This window comes from Geotrypetes seraphini, chromosome 2 (assembly GCF_902459505.1).
Source record: "Geotrypetes seraphini chromosome 2, aGeoSer1.1, whole genome shotgun sequence".
Taxonomy (NCBI): Eukaryota; Metazoa; Chordata; class Amphibia; order Gymnophiona; family Dermophiidae; genus Geotrypetes; species Geotrypetes seraphini.
The window spans coordinates 140189091-140202974 of record NC_047085.1 but is presented as its reverse complement, the minus strand read 5'-3'; the positions used below and the strand labels follow the sequence as shown (position 1 = coordinate 140202974).

At 42.3% G+C, this 13884-nt stretch overlaps 1 protein-coding gene across 1 annotated transcript in view; it reads left to right on the top strand.

The window, feature by feature from the left end:
* RMC1 (regulator of MON1-CCZ1) overlaps window positions 1-13884 on the top strand; it is a 136121-nt gene that overhangs the window by 62227 nt on the left and 60010 nt on the right. Inside the window, exons 8-10 of the mRNA XM_033933877.1 lie at window positions 4178-4267; window positions 4351-4456; window positions 11577-11688. Coding sequence (XP_033789768.1) covers window positions 4178-4267; window positions 4351-4456; window positions 11577-11688 — 308 coding nt within the window. The remainder of the gene's footprint in view (window positions 1-4177; window positions 4268-4350; window positions 4457-11576; window positions 11689-13884) is intronic.

The window sequence follows — 13884 nt, the reverse complement described above, 5'->3', positions numbered from 1 at the left end:
ATAGTGAAAATTGAGCACAGCAGCATTCTTAAGCTTGTAAAAAGCCGAAATAGGAAGCAAGTCTGTATATCAAATCTTCAATTTTGACTCCTGTATTCTGCTCTCTGACTCCAACTTCAGCTCAGTCTCTGATTCCTACTAATATTAGGCTTTAAATTTGTTGTTCTAGATATAAAGTACAGATAAATTTTACTTATATTTACCAGTACTTTAGATTCAGGGCAAAGAGAGAGAAAAAAAATGTATACCGTATTTTTTGCATTATAAGACACCATAAGACACAACTTAAATTTAGAGAAGGAAAACAAGAAAAAAAACCATTCTGAACCAAATTGTGCACCCAGCCTCCCTTACTCCCTGCCAGGCTCTGCACCCAGACCCCCACACTCCCTGTCGGGCTCTGCACCTTATTCCACCGCCCTGCCCTGTACCTTTTAAAATCGTCCCCCCCCCCTTACCATTTTAAATCCCCCTTAAATCCCTCCTTTGTTGTACGGCTACTGGCTGCCTCCTCCAATCTCGCGGACAGCAGCGCAGGGAGCTTTTTGCCTCCAACCTGGCCCTGTGCCGCTTCCTGACTGGCTGCCCTCAGTTCTTGCGAGTCCCGTGAGAACTGATGGCAGCCATTGAGGAAGCGGCGCATAGCCAGGCTGGAGGCGAAAAGCTCCCTGCGCATTTGTCCGTGAAATTGGAGGAGGCAGCCGGCAGCCATACAGTGAGGGAAAGGCAGGAGCGCGGAAAGTTCGCTCCTGCTGATACATCACTGGATCACAAGGATTTTTAAAAGGTACATTTGCTTCATAAGATGCACAGGCTTTTTCACCCACTTTTGGGTGAAAAAAGTGTATCTTATGGAGTGAAAAATATGATATATAAAATGATAAATTTACTGTATATTAATGAATTTTTATTTAGAAGATGGAGTCAGTACATTTTATCCAGCTCCACCCAAAACAGATTGTGAGCCCAGTAGGGAAAGAGAAACTATCTGCATAGAATATTTAAACTGCTTTGATTGTACCACAGAGGTGGTATATCATGTTCATTGCTCCCAACTCTTGATGCCGACTCTACAGCCCTGATAGGAAGCAAATGTTTTATAGTACTTTATCACAGTCTAGTCTATTTTACAGTATGGACATTTTTAATAACCTATGTCCCAGAGGATAGGAATACCTAAGTTCTATGTCTTGTGCCATTTCTCAACTTGATACCTAACTACAAATGACTTTCACACATGGCATTGTCTAGAGCAGGGGTGTCCAACCTTTTGGCTTCCCTGGGTCGCATTGGCTGAAAAAAATTTTCTGGGGCCACACAAATGCGCAAACGCTGCAGCAAGACAGAAGTGGGAGCCGGCAAGACGGTAAACACCCAGGAGCAGCAGAGGAAAACACTGCATCGCCCTTGACCGGGGCTGCACAAAATACTACACCGGGCCACATGCGGCCTTTGGGCCGCAGGTTGTACACCCATGGTCTAGAGCACAGTTCTTCAACCGCCGGTCCGCAAAAAAATCTTGCCGGTCCGCGAAGGACTCGGGTCCCCGCCGCAACGAAAGGTGCCGGCGTCAGCTGACTTGCAACTTCCTGTTGCCGTCGCTGTGCCGGGACTTCTGCCTTCGCCGGGACTCCTGCAGCGTATGCTTCCTGCCTTGTCTCTGCACCTCCCGACCAGCAGCGGCAGCTCTGTATGCTTTTAACTTCGGCACAGAGCTGCCTCTAAGCAGTAGTTTAGCGCGGTTTCATGAGGCAGCCTCGGGGCCTTTGCTAGGCCGGCCCACATCGCATCATCGAAGCGGGCCGGCCTAGCAAAGGCCCCGAGGCTGCCTCATGAAACCGCGCTAAACTACTGCTTAGAGGCAGCTCTGTGCCGAAGTTAAAAGCATACAGAGCTGCCGCTTGTTATAGACTCTTGGGCCGCTGAAGGAGGGCAAAGAGCAGCTGTCCTGGAGGTTTCCCTTCCTCTCAACTTTGCAGGTCCCTTTTTTCCACCTTTTTTTTTTTTTTCTTCTTCAAACGGCAACGGACCCCAGCATTGACATCAATTAAGTTCCACTGTTCCTTGCAAGCGGTTCTGCTCGGCCAAAGCTTCCCCTCTGACATGAGCCACCCTCAGGGGAAAGAACGTGACCCGCAAAGGTGAGGGGAAGGGGGGCAGATGATGGAAGTTGGGGGGGGGGAGAGAGAGAGAGAAGGGGCAGATGATGGAATGGAGGAGATGAGAGAGAGAGAAGGGGACAGATGATGGAAGTGAGGAGGGAGAGAGAGCAGAAGGCAGGTGGATGTCAGTTGAGAGGGGAGAGCAGATGCTGAATGGAAGTGGGGAAAGAACACATACTGGATGGAAGAAAGAGATAAATAAAGGAGGAAGAAAATAGTAAGATAATGGAGGGGTGAGGGAAAACGGTGACAAGCTGTGGGTAGACACAGTGAAAACAGGGAAACAGGACTAAATAGTAAGAAATAATTTAATTTAGATGGAGGCAGAAAATAGAGAAGACCAGAGAAGAAAAGGGAAGAGAGAGCAGAGAACGATATCAGATCTGAGTGGAGGAAATGAGAAGAGAGAGATGCTAAAAACCACAGGGGGGAGGGAAGGACAGAAATGCCAGACCATGAGGGGAACAAAAGGAAGATGATGGATACTAGACCAAATTGGGGGGGGGGGGGCAGGAGGAGAGATGGCAGGGAAAGACAGACAGTGAATGGAAGGGGCAGATGCTGGACTGAAGAGACAGAGAAGGTTATCATGACGCTGTACGCCCTCACCTGGAGTACTGCGTCCAGCACTGGTCACCGTACATGAAGGAGGACACGGTACTACTCGAAAGGGTCCAGAGAAGAGCGACTAAAATGGTTAAGGGGTTGGAGGAGCTGCCGTACAGTGAAAGATTAGAGAAACTGGCTCTTCTCCCTCGAACAGAGGAGATTAAGAGGGGACATGATCGAAACATTCAAGATACTGAAGGGAATAGATTTAGTAGAGAAAGACACTAGTCACCCTCTCCAAGGTAGGGAGAACGAGAGGGCACTCTCTAAAGTTGAAAGGGGATAGATTCCATACAAACATAAGGAAGTTCTTCTTCACCCAGAGAGTGGTAGAAAGCTTGAACGCTCTTCCAGAGGCTGTTATAGGGGAAAACACCCTCCAAGGATTCAAGACAAAGTGAGACATGTTCCTGCTGAACAAGAACGTGTGCTGGTAGGGCTAGTCTCAGTTAGGGTGCTGGTCTTCGACCAGAGGTCCGCCGCGTGAGCGGACTGCTGGGCATGATGGACCACTGGTCTGACCCAGCAGTGGCAATTCTTATGTTCTTAGGGCAGAGCTGGATGGAAGAGAGTGAAAAGGCAATGAAAGCAGAAACCAGAGACGACAAAAGGTAGAAAAAAATAATTTTATTTCTATCTTGTGATTCAAATATATCAGATTTGAAATATGTATCTTGCTAGACATAACTGGGGAGTGCAAAGCCCAGGCAGTGCTTCTTTAGCTTCCAGCTGGCTTAGGGCTCTCTCTGACCAGGGGGCAGTTAACATAAGAAATGCCTTCACCGAATCAGACCCTTGGGTCCATCTAGTCCGGTGACCCGCACACGCGGAGGCTCAACTAGGTGCTTGCTAATGAAGGCCTAGGTTGCCCTTGTTCCACTCCCCTAACACCATTCCTGTCATGTGTGACTGTGGTATTCTGTTACATGATATTTGTGTAGCATTCTGTAATAATTTGGCTTATTCAGTTTTCTTGATAGTAGAGGGGATATATGTGAAGGGGAGGGGAGACAGGGGTTTTGTTGATCTTTGCCCTGTATTATTTGTATTTATAAAATGACAATTGTATAGAATATTGTTTCTTTTTATACTTTAATAAAATATGTTCAATATAAAATCATAACTATTTGAGGCTTGTGCGGATGGGATCAGATGGTTTGTGGGACCGGGCTCGCGGGGACGGGGCGGCGATGGTTTTTTAAAAAAAATTTCAGTCTTAGTAGTTTGCCAGTCCACGAAATAATTATTTTATTTCCGCCGGTCCACAGGTGTAAAAAGGTTGAAGAACACTGGTCTAGAGTCTCTCTTGCCTCAGTGCTTGTCCCATCACAACTTCTTTAGCATGGTCCTGGCCTTCAGAGTAGTCCGATTTTGAATCCTAACCTGCATTCTCTTTTTTTTATAAGATATGGACAGCTCTTTGTTCTTTTCCTGAGACATCATTCCAGGACATCCAACAGTACTGGAGCAGAGGTAGTCATGTACCACTTACAAAGGTAACATCTTTGGTTAATACCCTGGAAATGAAGGTGGAATCTTCTTATTGTACGGTGTGTGAAATCTGTCACTGTTCTTTTAGGGAGGGTGCCTGCAAGAAGACTCACATTTTAAAGCTCAACCGGACAGGAAAATTTGCAGTGAACATTGTGGATAACTTGGTGGTGGTTCATCATCAGGACACTGAGGTAGAGTATGTTTACCGGTGACAGGCAGGTTTGCTGTGCAATTGCTATGCAATGTTAAAATTGTCTTATAGAATTTATTTATTTTTTTAAATAAATCTTTATTCATTTTAAATCTTTCAACAAGTGTACAATAAAATCATCATTTAATATACAACATCACTTGAAGCTCTACATTTTTCTCAAGAAAAAGATTATATCCCACCCCACCCTCCCAAAAATTATATTCAAATATAATATATATCATATAATAATTTAGATCATTTGTTTTACAATTTGATAATGAAAACCACAAAACCCACCCACAAAACAATATATATTAAGTAAGTAGGGAAAAATGCTGATTATTCATTATAATACCTTATTAATGGCCCCCACACATCCTTAAATTTATTAAAATATCCATTTTGAACTGCAAGGACTCTTTCCATCCTATACATGTGACACACCGAGTTCCACCAAAAACAATAATTTAATCTTGTGCAATCTTTCCAGTTATATGTTATTTGCTGAATGGCAACTCCTGTTAAAATCATTAAAAGTTTATTATTATTAGCAGATAATTGGCTTTTAGCTCTCATAGACATGCCAAATAAAATTGTGTCATATGACAATGCTACATGATTTTCTAGCATACAATTTATTTGATCCCAAATTGACTGCCAAAAAGCTTTAATAATTGGACAATGAAACAATAAATGATCTAAAGTTCCAGCCTCGAGATGACAATGCCAGCATCTATTAGACTTAGAGCAATCCAATTTTTGTAAACGAACAGGGGTCCAGAGTGCTCTATGCAACAGGAAAAACCATGTTTGCCTCATAGACGCAGACATTGTACATCTCATCCTCCTTATAGAATTTATTGAGTTTACTTATAGTCCAGAATGCTGCAGACCGCTTGATTTATGGTTTGGAAAAACATGATCATGTGAGCCCTTATTATCGGGAATTGCCCTGGTTTCCAATAGAAGCCCAAGTTGAATTCAAATTCGTTTGTCTTTGTTATAAAGTGCTTTTTGGCATGGCACCGATTTATCTATCCAAATTATTTTCCTTTGTTCAATCTAAATGCCCATGGCGCTCAGATAGGGCTCCTTTTACGAAGCCGCATTAGCGGTTTAACGCGTATAATAGCGCACACTAATTTGCCGGCCGCGCTAGCCACTGCTGCCTCCTCTTGAGCAGGCGGTAGTTTTTCAGCTAGCGCGGGGGTTAGTGCGCACTAAAAAGTTGCTTGCAATAAAGCCGCTAACATGGCTTCCTAAAAGGAGCCCATAGTCTCTTTAATTTTCCATCTATCAAAGGTTATTGTTTTTATAACATCGTCAGTGTTTACTTTCTTACCAGGCGGTTTGCTGGGATAAGGAACTAAAACTTTTGTTGTTGAGCTCTAAGTCTTCTCATTTTTGAAAGCAATTGAAAATACATCTGTTTGCTAACTAATCTAATCTTTATTTATATTATTTTTTAACATTTTGTTAACCACATTGAACTTACTGGTTATGAATTATAGAAATGACATGTTATGTTATAGTCTGCATTATCTTCAGAGGATCCTGTGTGGATTACAGCAAAGAGAGCGCCAACAATAAAGAGAGAAAAAAAATAATAAAAAAGGGTCTATCTAAACTAAAAAGTTAGCAAAAAAATTTGAGAGACCCATCTCTCAAATAAATGTTTTCAACAATTTATGAAAAAGATAAGGTGTGGATAATCCTAATATGAATAGGCAAATCATTCCAAATCTTTGCTCCAAAATATATCCAAAAGTCAATTGGTAGTACTTATTATATTTAACCTTTTTTAATGATAGAAAAGATAGCATAGTTCTCCAAGTAGTCCTAAGTTCACCTTGATTTTTCAAAAGGAGGCATTGATTGCTAATAGCAGATTGGCTCTGTGCTGATAAAGATCTGGCCAGTCCAAGTCACAAGTACCTAGTGTAGATCTGGAAAATTTAGGTTTAACATTTTTATCCGAAATATGTAAGGAAATTTATCTTGAGTTAGTGACAAAAGCTAACCTAGCAGATTCCTCTGTTTATGCTGAAAAGGTCAGTGTGCAATTAGAAGCCATTGTTTACTACAGCCTTCTTTATCTATATTGACAAAGAAAGGCCTTTTGATAAGAGGTTAAATAAGGTCTGAAATTGACCATTATTTATGAAAGATGTCTTTTTTGTGGAAAAGTAAACCTTGCTAAACTTTTATGCTATGGATTTTTGTGTAGATGAATCAGTTACATTATCTATGGTTGAGGGTATAAATGTGAGCCCCTGGACTGCCAAACTTTAGGAGAAATTTGGATGCAAGTGACTTCTCTCCTCCAGTTTTCCCTTTCTTGTTAGCAAAATATCTTAGGTAGCTCTAAAAAGACTAGTTTTACTGATATCTTGTAGTCCTATGTATTTTATTTCTCAGAACTTATATGTGTGGAGGGGCATAATAAAAAAAAAACCCATCTAAGTCCCTTTTTGGCCTAAGGCTTTTAAGCGCCCAAGGTAGACAGCAGGAAAATGTCCATTCTCGAAAAAAAAAAAAAACGTCCAAAATGTGTTGGGGTTTTTTTTGGGGGTTTTTGGGGGTTTTTTTTTTGGAGAATGGCCTACCTGTACGTTCAGGCATTCAATCGCCCAGACTGCCACTATGTCTACCTTTAAGCCCTATTCCCGAAAAAAAAACAACAAACAAACCTCCCAAGTCCCAAACGCCCAAAACAAGACCTTTTTTGGCATTGGAAGGACCATTCCTTTGCCTAAAACCACGATTCTCTAACTGGCGTCTGTGATAAGCACCAGTTAGAGAATCGTGGAACCGTCTCTCCCCCCCCCCCTCCCGATCGTGGCAAGAGAGATGCCAAATCTTACCTGCTGCAACCCCTCCCCAAATGATCACTGGCAGGAGAGATGCCCAATCTCTCCTGCCGGAATCTGCTGTGCCCCCCCCCCCCCCGAATGATCGCTGGCAGGAGTGCTGCGAACCTCCCCCACGAATGATTGCGACAGATTTTGGTCTTTGGCTCAGCCTCCAGAAAGGCCCAGAATTTGCGACCAAACTCCTGAGACAGGAGGCCAGCCAAGAGAGTTGCCACAAAATGCACTAAATTGTAAATAAACACACTGTACTCCTAGTGCCGGGACACCTTTTTGTTGCAAAGCCCCAAAAGAGAGAAGAGTGCTGTCATCCTGCAAGACATGATACCCCTGCTTTTTTGGGGGGGGTTTTAACAAAGAAAACCAAGCTTCCTTAGTGTCACTCCAGACCGGCTTAGATAGATGGGTATGACAAACATCATTAATATAACTTGAATACAGATCCATAAATCAAAAGAAGCAGTAAACCTATCTTGCCCACAAGAAAACTAAACATTATTTAGCACACAATAATTAGAGAGGGACCATAGAAACAGAAAACTGATAAGTAATAACACCCACTCCCTCACACACACCCCTTTAGTAGCAAGTATCCAGCAGCTGATTCTTGCTACCCTGTGGAAAATCTCTGATCTGATGACTCCAGTGCACTTAGCCATAATAAATTTTAACATTTTCTGTGACACCTGTGATATAATATGTCTGAAATGTGTGCAAACAATAGTCTCTCTTGTATTTCAGTGCAAATGTCTCAAGGAGAGTTGTTCTATCTGTCATAACTTCCAGAGAGTTCTCCAAAAATAGCTGACAAATTCATCTCCCCTTGAGTAGCTTTCATGGTATCAGTCAGGGAAGAGTTTCCTGGGCCACTCTTAAGATTAATATATTCGCTCTCACTAAGGAAGGCAGTGAGAGTGATGGAATCAGTAACACACTAGGAAAACATTTCTTGCCATTTCAACAGCTTATAAGGGACCTTGGAAAATTTAACAGTCTTAAATTATTCTTTCTTTGATAGGTCTCCATATATTCTAACTTCTTTAAAATAATAGATCTTTCTTAAACAATATCAGCCTCTAGTTTCAGTTGTACTAATTGGTTATCTTGTTTTCCCAAACTCTCACCATAAACCTTCAGTGTCTCTCCTTGCGCTTCTACTCTGGCAGAGATGATATGCAATCATTTCTCAAATTTGTAGACACTTTCTTAAGATTAAAGTCCAAGGCCATTATAGCTTGCCACAGAAATCTCCCCAGAGATAATGATATTACTTCCAGAAGCCTCTTCTTCTCCTGCAGTACTGGACAAAGATTTTCCAGATTCAGTAGGGCTTTTCTCTAAGGGTTGCCTTACCACTACCGCTCTATGGCTGATTGGTGCAAACTCCTCTCAGGACAGCAGTCCTTTAGCTGCACTCGTGTTTGTACTGCTTCCAGATTGAGGGAGAGCTAGCCTCTGGTCTGGGCTAAGCAAAGCCTGGTCAGCACTATATTCGGCCGACTCATTCAGCTTCCCCTCTGAAGCTGGTACCGCTGTTTTACAGCATGTCAAGTCATCACACTGGGTATCGTGGTTTAAACAAAATGCTGTGGTGTCACAAGCCCTGGAGGGCAAGTCCATGAAACCCCATTCCACATCCCCATTGTAAAATAACGGAGGTAAGCTACAGTGTCTAGCCAGTTGAACTTTGGAGAAAGACTTGATCATATGTCTGCCCTCAATACCATCTTACCCCCACCCCTCCGGTCAATATATAGTATTTTACACAGGAAAATAGGAAGAAGTTTCTTGCCCTGGGGTACTTTAAAAAAAATTTTTTAAGATACCCCTATAGTTGTTTGGTGTCCTTTCAGGATAAGGAAAAAAAAGACAGGAATTTATTCCACATAATAGAACCCCTTCCTCAAACCCCACATTTCCTCATTTACTTATATGACTTGCCAAAAATTTATATTCTTTAATCCACTAAAACATATATATATTCTTTAATCCACTAAACATAAATTTTTGTCAGGTCAAATAAATAAATGAGGAAATGTGGGGTTTGAGGAAGGGGTTCTATATGTGGAATAAATTCCGGGGTTTTTTTTCCTTTTGAAAAAATGTGAAAATAAAAAGAATCCAAATGATACCTTTTTATTGGACTAACTAGAGCATAGTTAGATTGGCTTTCAAAGAAGAATCAACTAATCTAACCATGCTCCAGCTAGTCCAATAAAAAAGTATCACTCGGATACTTTTTGTTTTGTTGTATTTTTCTTTTTATTTCTACATATTTTCTTTAGTGGACTAACACAACTGCCACACCATTTCTTTCAAAAGAAATGTTTGCTTTTCTTTAGTCTTCTTTCTTTTTCCCATTGATGTAGACTTTTGGATTTTGCTGTCTGTTGCATAAAAACTTCTATGATTTCATTTTCTTATAATATGTTCCTTTTGTCTTATTTTGAGAAGTTAAAGTTATTAAAAGCTTGAATTTTCTTTTTAAACATAAGTGAATGGATTGTAAGTTTTAGTGCTGCCCGATTCATGATTCGAATCGGTTCACAGATTCACTTCATGTGAATCGATTCAAATCGATTCAAAACAAAAAAAAATGGCTTCCCGATTCGGCTGACCCTCCCCCCTAAAGCAGGAGCAGCAGCGCTGCTCTTGCTGGCTGGCCACTGCCGCACCTGCTTTAGAGGGCAAGGAGGGAGCGTCAGCTGGTTAGTGCTGCTATCCGGTTCCCCTCCCTGGCTTCCGGTTCCTCCCCGGCGTCCGGTTCTCCCCCTCCCCCCCCGGTGTTTGGTTCATCCCCCTGGCGTCTGGCTTCCACCCCCCCCCCGGCATCTCGCTTCCCCCCTGACTTCCCCACACTATTTACCGTATAGAAGCAGCCTGCAGCAAGATCGCGATACCAGCGATTTTTGTGCTGTTTCGGTGCAGTTTCTTCCGCTGCGATCCCTCCTCTCCACTGATGTCAGAGGAGGGGTGGGACCACGGCGGAGGAAACAGCACTGAAGCAGCGCAAAGATCGCTGGTATCGCGATCTTGCTGCAGGCTGTTTTCAATAAGGTAAATGGTGCGGGGAGGCCAGGAGGAACCCGCAGGCCTTCCCGGGGGGGAGGGGGAAGAGCAGTCCTTCAGGGTGGGGCAGGCAGGCCTTCAGGGGTGAGATGCAGGCCTTCAAGGGGGGGGACAGGTCTTCAAGGGGGAAAAAGCCTTCATGGGGGGAGACAGGCCTTCAGGAGGGACAGGCCTTCAAGGGGGATAGGCAGGCAGGCCTTCAAGGGGGGGGGAACAAGCCTTCATGTTTGGGACAGGCCTTCAGGGGGGACAGACAGGCAGGCCTTCAAGGGGAGGACAGGCCTTCAGGGGAGGGGGCCCTGGTGTAGAAGTACACGGAGGGAAGGAGGGGTTCAGCGACGTGCATATGCCGGACTTTGGGAGGGGGAAGAAATAATGGGTCTGAAAATAGAGGAGAAGGAGAGAGATGATGGACCATAGGATTTAGGGAGGGAAAGAACAGAAAGGGAGAGAAGTTGGATACAAGGGATGGTGTGGAGGGGGGGATAGAGATACTGGATAGGAGGGTGGTTGGGAAAAGAAGGGAGAGATGGTGGACCCTGGGGTGGTGGGGAAGGAGGGAGAGAGATGCTGGATGAAAGGGTAGTTAAGAAAAGGTGGATCTGTGGAGGGAGATGAAAAAAAGAATGATGCCAGACCTCCTGGGGAGGGAAGGGAAATGGAAGGGGAGGACAGAGATGGCAGATGGATGGTTAGAACGGAGAAAGAAGAAAGAAGGAGACCTTGGCAAGCAAGTTATCAGAAGACAACCAGAGCCTGAGACCAACAAGATTTGAATAATGACCAGACAACAAAAGGTAGAAAAACTAATTCTATTTTCTGTTTTGTGATTTGAAACGTGTATCCTGCCAGAGCTGGTGTTAGACCGCGAACGTGAGTTAGGATTTAACAGAGAGAGGAAAAGTCTTTTTTGTTTGTTTATTTTGTTTATACCACGATGCCAGTGTGGTTAGGAGAAGGCAAAAGGGGTGAAGAGGCTATAAAATAAATCCACCAGGATGTTTGAAAAAAAACACCCAATTAGGCAGGAAAATCGAATCGAATTGAAAAACCAATTCAATAGGCTGAATCGAATCAAAATTTTTTTTCCTGAATCGGGCAGCACTAGTAGGTATTAACTACTCTTATTAATGGTAACAGCCAAAAGGAAATATTTATTTATTTTTGTTAAATTAACAGACGTCTGTGGTGTTTGACATCAAGTTGCGGGGAGAATTTGATGGTGCAGTTACTCTTCACCAGCCAGTGCTTCCTGCTCGATCTATACATCCGTACCAGATCCCGGTAGCAGGTCAGTGAGACTCATGTAACAAAAATCGCCTAAAAATTTATCAATGTTCAGCCTTGTCTTGCGTTTAAAAACAGCTTACTCACAGCAATAGTAATTTCCACAGGTGTAGCCTGACATTTGGTTAATTAATGGGAAACAGTAAGAGGCAAGAGGTCTGGTTCTAAGCATACTTGATAGTGAGCTTCCATGATTTCTCCCTTAGACAGCAATGTGAAAAATATGTAAAGGCATGAAGACTTTTACAGAGTTTCATGTGTGTATTATAATGTGTTTTCATACCTTTGTGTATTCTTTGACATATTCACAGGGTAAGGTGGAGTTGAGGGGTCTTGTGGAAAACCTGCCATATGGTGGAATCTTTTTTTAAGCTGCTCTGCTTGTCCCAGCTAGAGGGCAACCAGTTATTCAAGTGATATCTTTAGCATTTGTTTAGCTTATGATACAAACAACCTAATAAGTGTTCCTGGCTTGTATTAGGTTCATTACACCTAAGTATTGCTCATGGATGCTAGTGTATACAGGAAGATGGATTTTTTTTTTTTTGCATGTATAGACCCTGATTATATTGAAGGGACACAACGTGGGCTACCATGAAGACAGGTTATTTTTCTACAAACTTGTGTCCCATTTTATATAAGGAGATTTAGTAATAACTGGGATTAACATTTTACGTGAGGAGATATAGTAATAATTGGAGTTAATAGTTAAATAACACATCTTAATGGTATTCTATGTTTAGCTTTCCCTGAAGATGGGTTCTTGGCTTTTATCCAGACTTGTGTTCATTTGCCTTATGTTTTTCTGCATACTCCTTCAAGCCTAGGTTTCTCTTCATTTAATAATCTTATAAATTGGCCATTTTTTTTGAAAGAGGTCTCCTAGTTAATTGAGGACTAAAGATAAAGGGGCCTTATTAATAAGGGTTTGTAAACCCCATAAACATGATGGGTATTTGAAAGCAAGGATTGTGGAAGTTGTTTTGTTCCATGCTTGTACTTTTTTTTTTAAATGCCTCTCTAAGTCAGAATTGGAACATTTAGCTCATTACATTAAAGAAAAATGTAACATAGTGATGACAAAAAATAAATAACTCTACAGTCCATCTAGTCTGTCCAAGATGATAAGAGCATAGTGTAAGTTTGATGTGGCATTTCTGAGTTGCGCTATGTCCAAGCGGATTCAAGGCGACTTACAAGTTGAAGTTATAGGTAGTCAAAATGGTACATTGTAATAAGTAGAAGAGGATATAATTCTAAAGAAAAATGGCAATTTATAATTTGAAGATTTTGATTATTAAAGTGATATATACAATAAATGAGGGGAGTAGGAATTGTCTTTGTTTCTTATGAATCTTAAGGTAGTTCTGTTCTTGTCTGATGGTTGGAAAAAGCTAGTAGTTGGCAGAATGTGGAGTCAGAGGTAGGTTTTTAGCTTCTTATGGAATGTGAGGTACACTTCCCCCTCTGAATCCGCGGTTTCAGCATCTGTGGATTCGGTTATTCGCGATTTTAAAACAAAAAAACATTTAAATTTTTCAGGCTATTTTAAGTCCTGTAAGCCCCCCCTTAAGCCTTACCTGGTGGTCTAGCGGGTTTTCAGGGCAGGAGCGATCTGCCAATGCTCCTGCCCACGCTCTGGGGTATACATCTTCAGGTCATCAGGTCTGTCCTCTTACTTCTTATGGTGCAAACCCCATATTGCTTTTGTTGCTTTTCTCTGAACTACTTCAAGTCTTTGTCCTTAGCAAGATACGGCCTCCAAAACTGAACACAGTATTCCCAGTGGGCCTCACCAATGATTGTACAGGAGCATCATCTCCACCTTTCTTCTGCTGGTTATACACTCTCAATGCAGCCTAGCATCCTCTGTCATATCACTCTCCACTTCTTTGCATTAAATTTTAACTGCTAGACCTTCAACCATTTTTCTAATTTTTGGAAATCTCTTCTCATGGTTTCTACTTTCTCCATGTCATCTGCAAAAGGTAAATTTTCCTTCTAACCTTTCAGCGATGTCTCTGACAAATACTGTATATTAAGAGAGTCAACCCTCATTTTGACCGCTGTAGACCTGGTCCTATATTCTACCTTTGCCTCTCTTTTCTCCATGCGCTTGTAGGAGAGAAACGCTTTTTTCTTCTCCTTAATGAGGTGCGAGATCTCTGCGGTGAACCATTGGGGTTTATTGTTTCTTTGT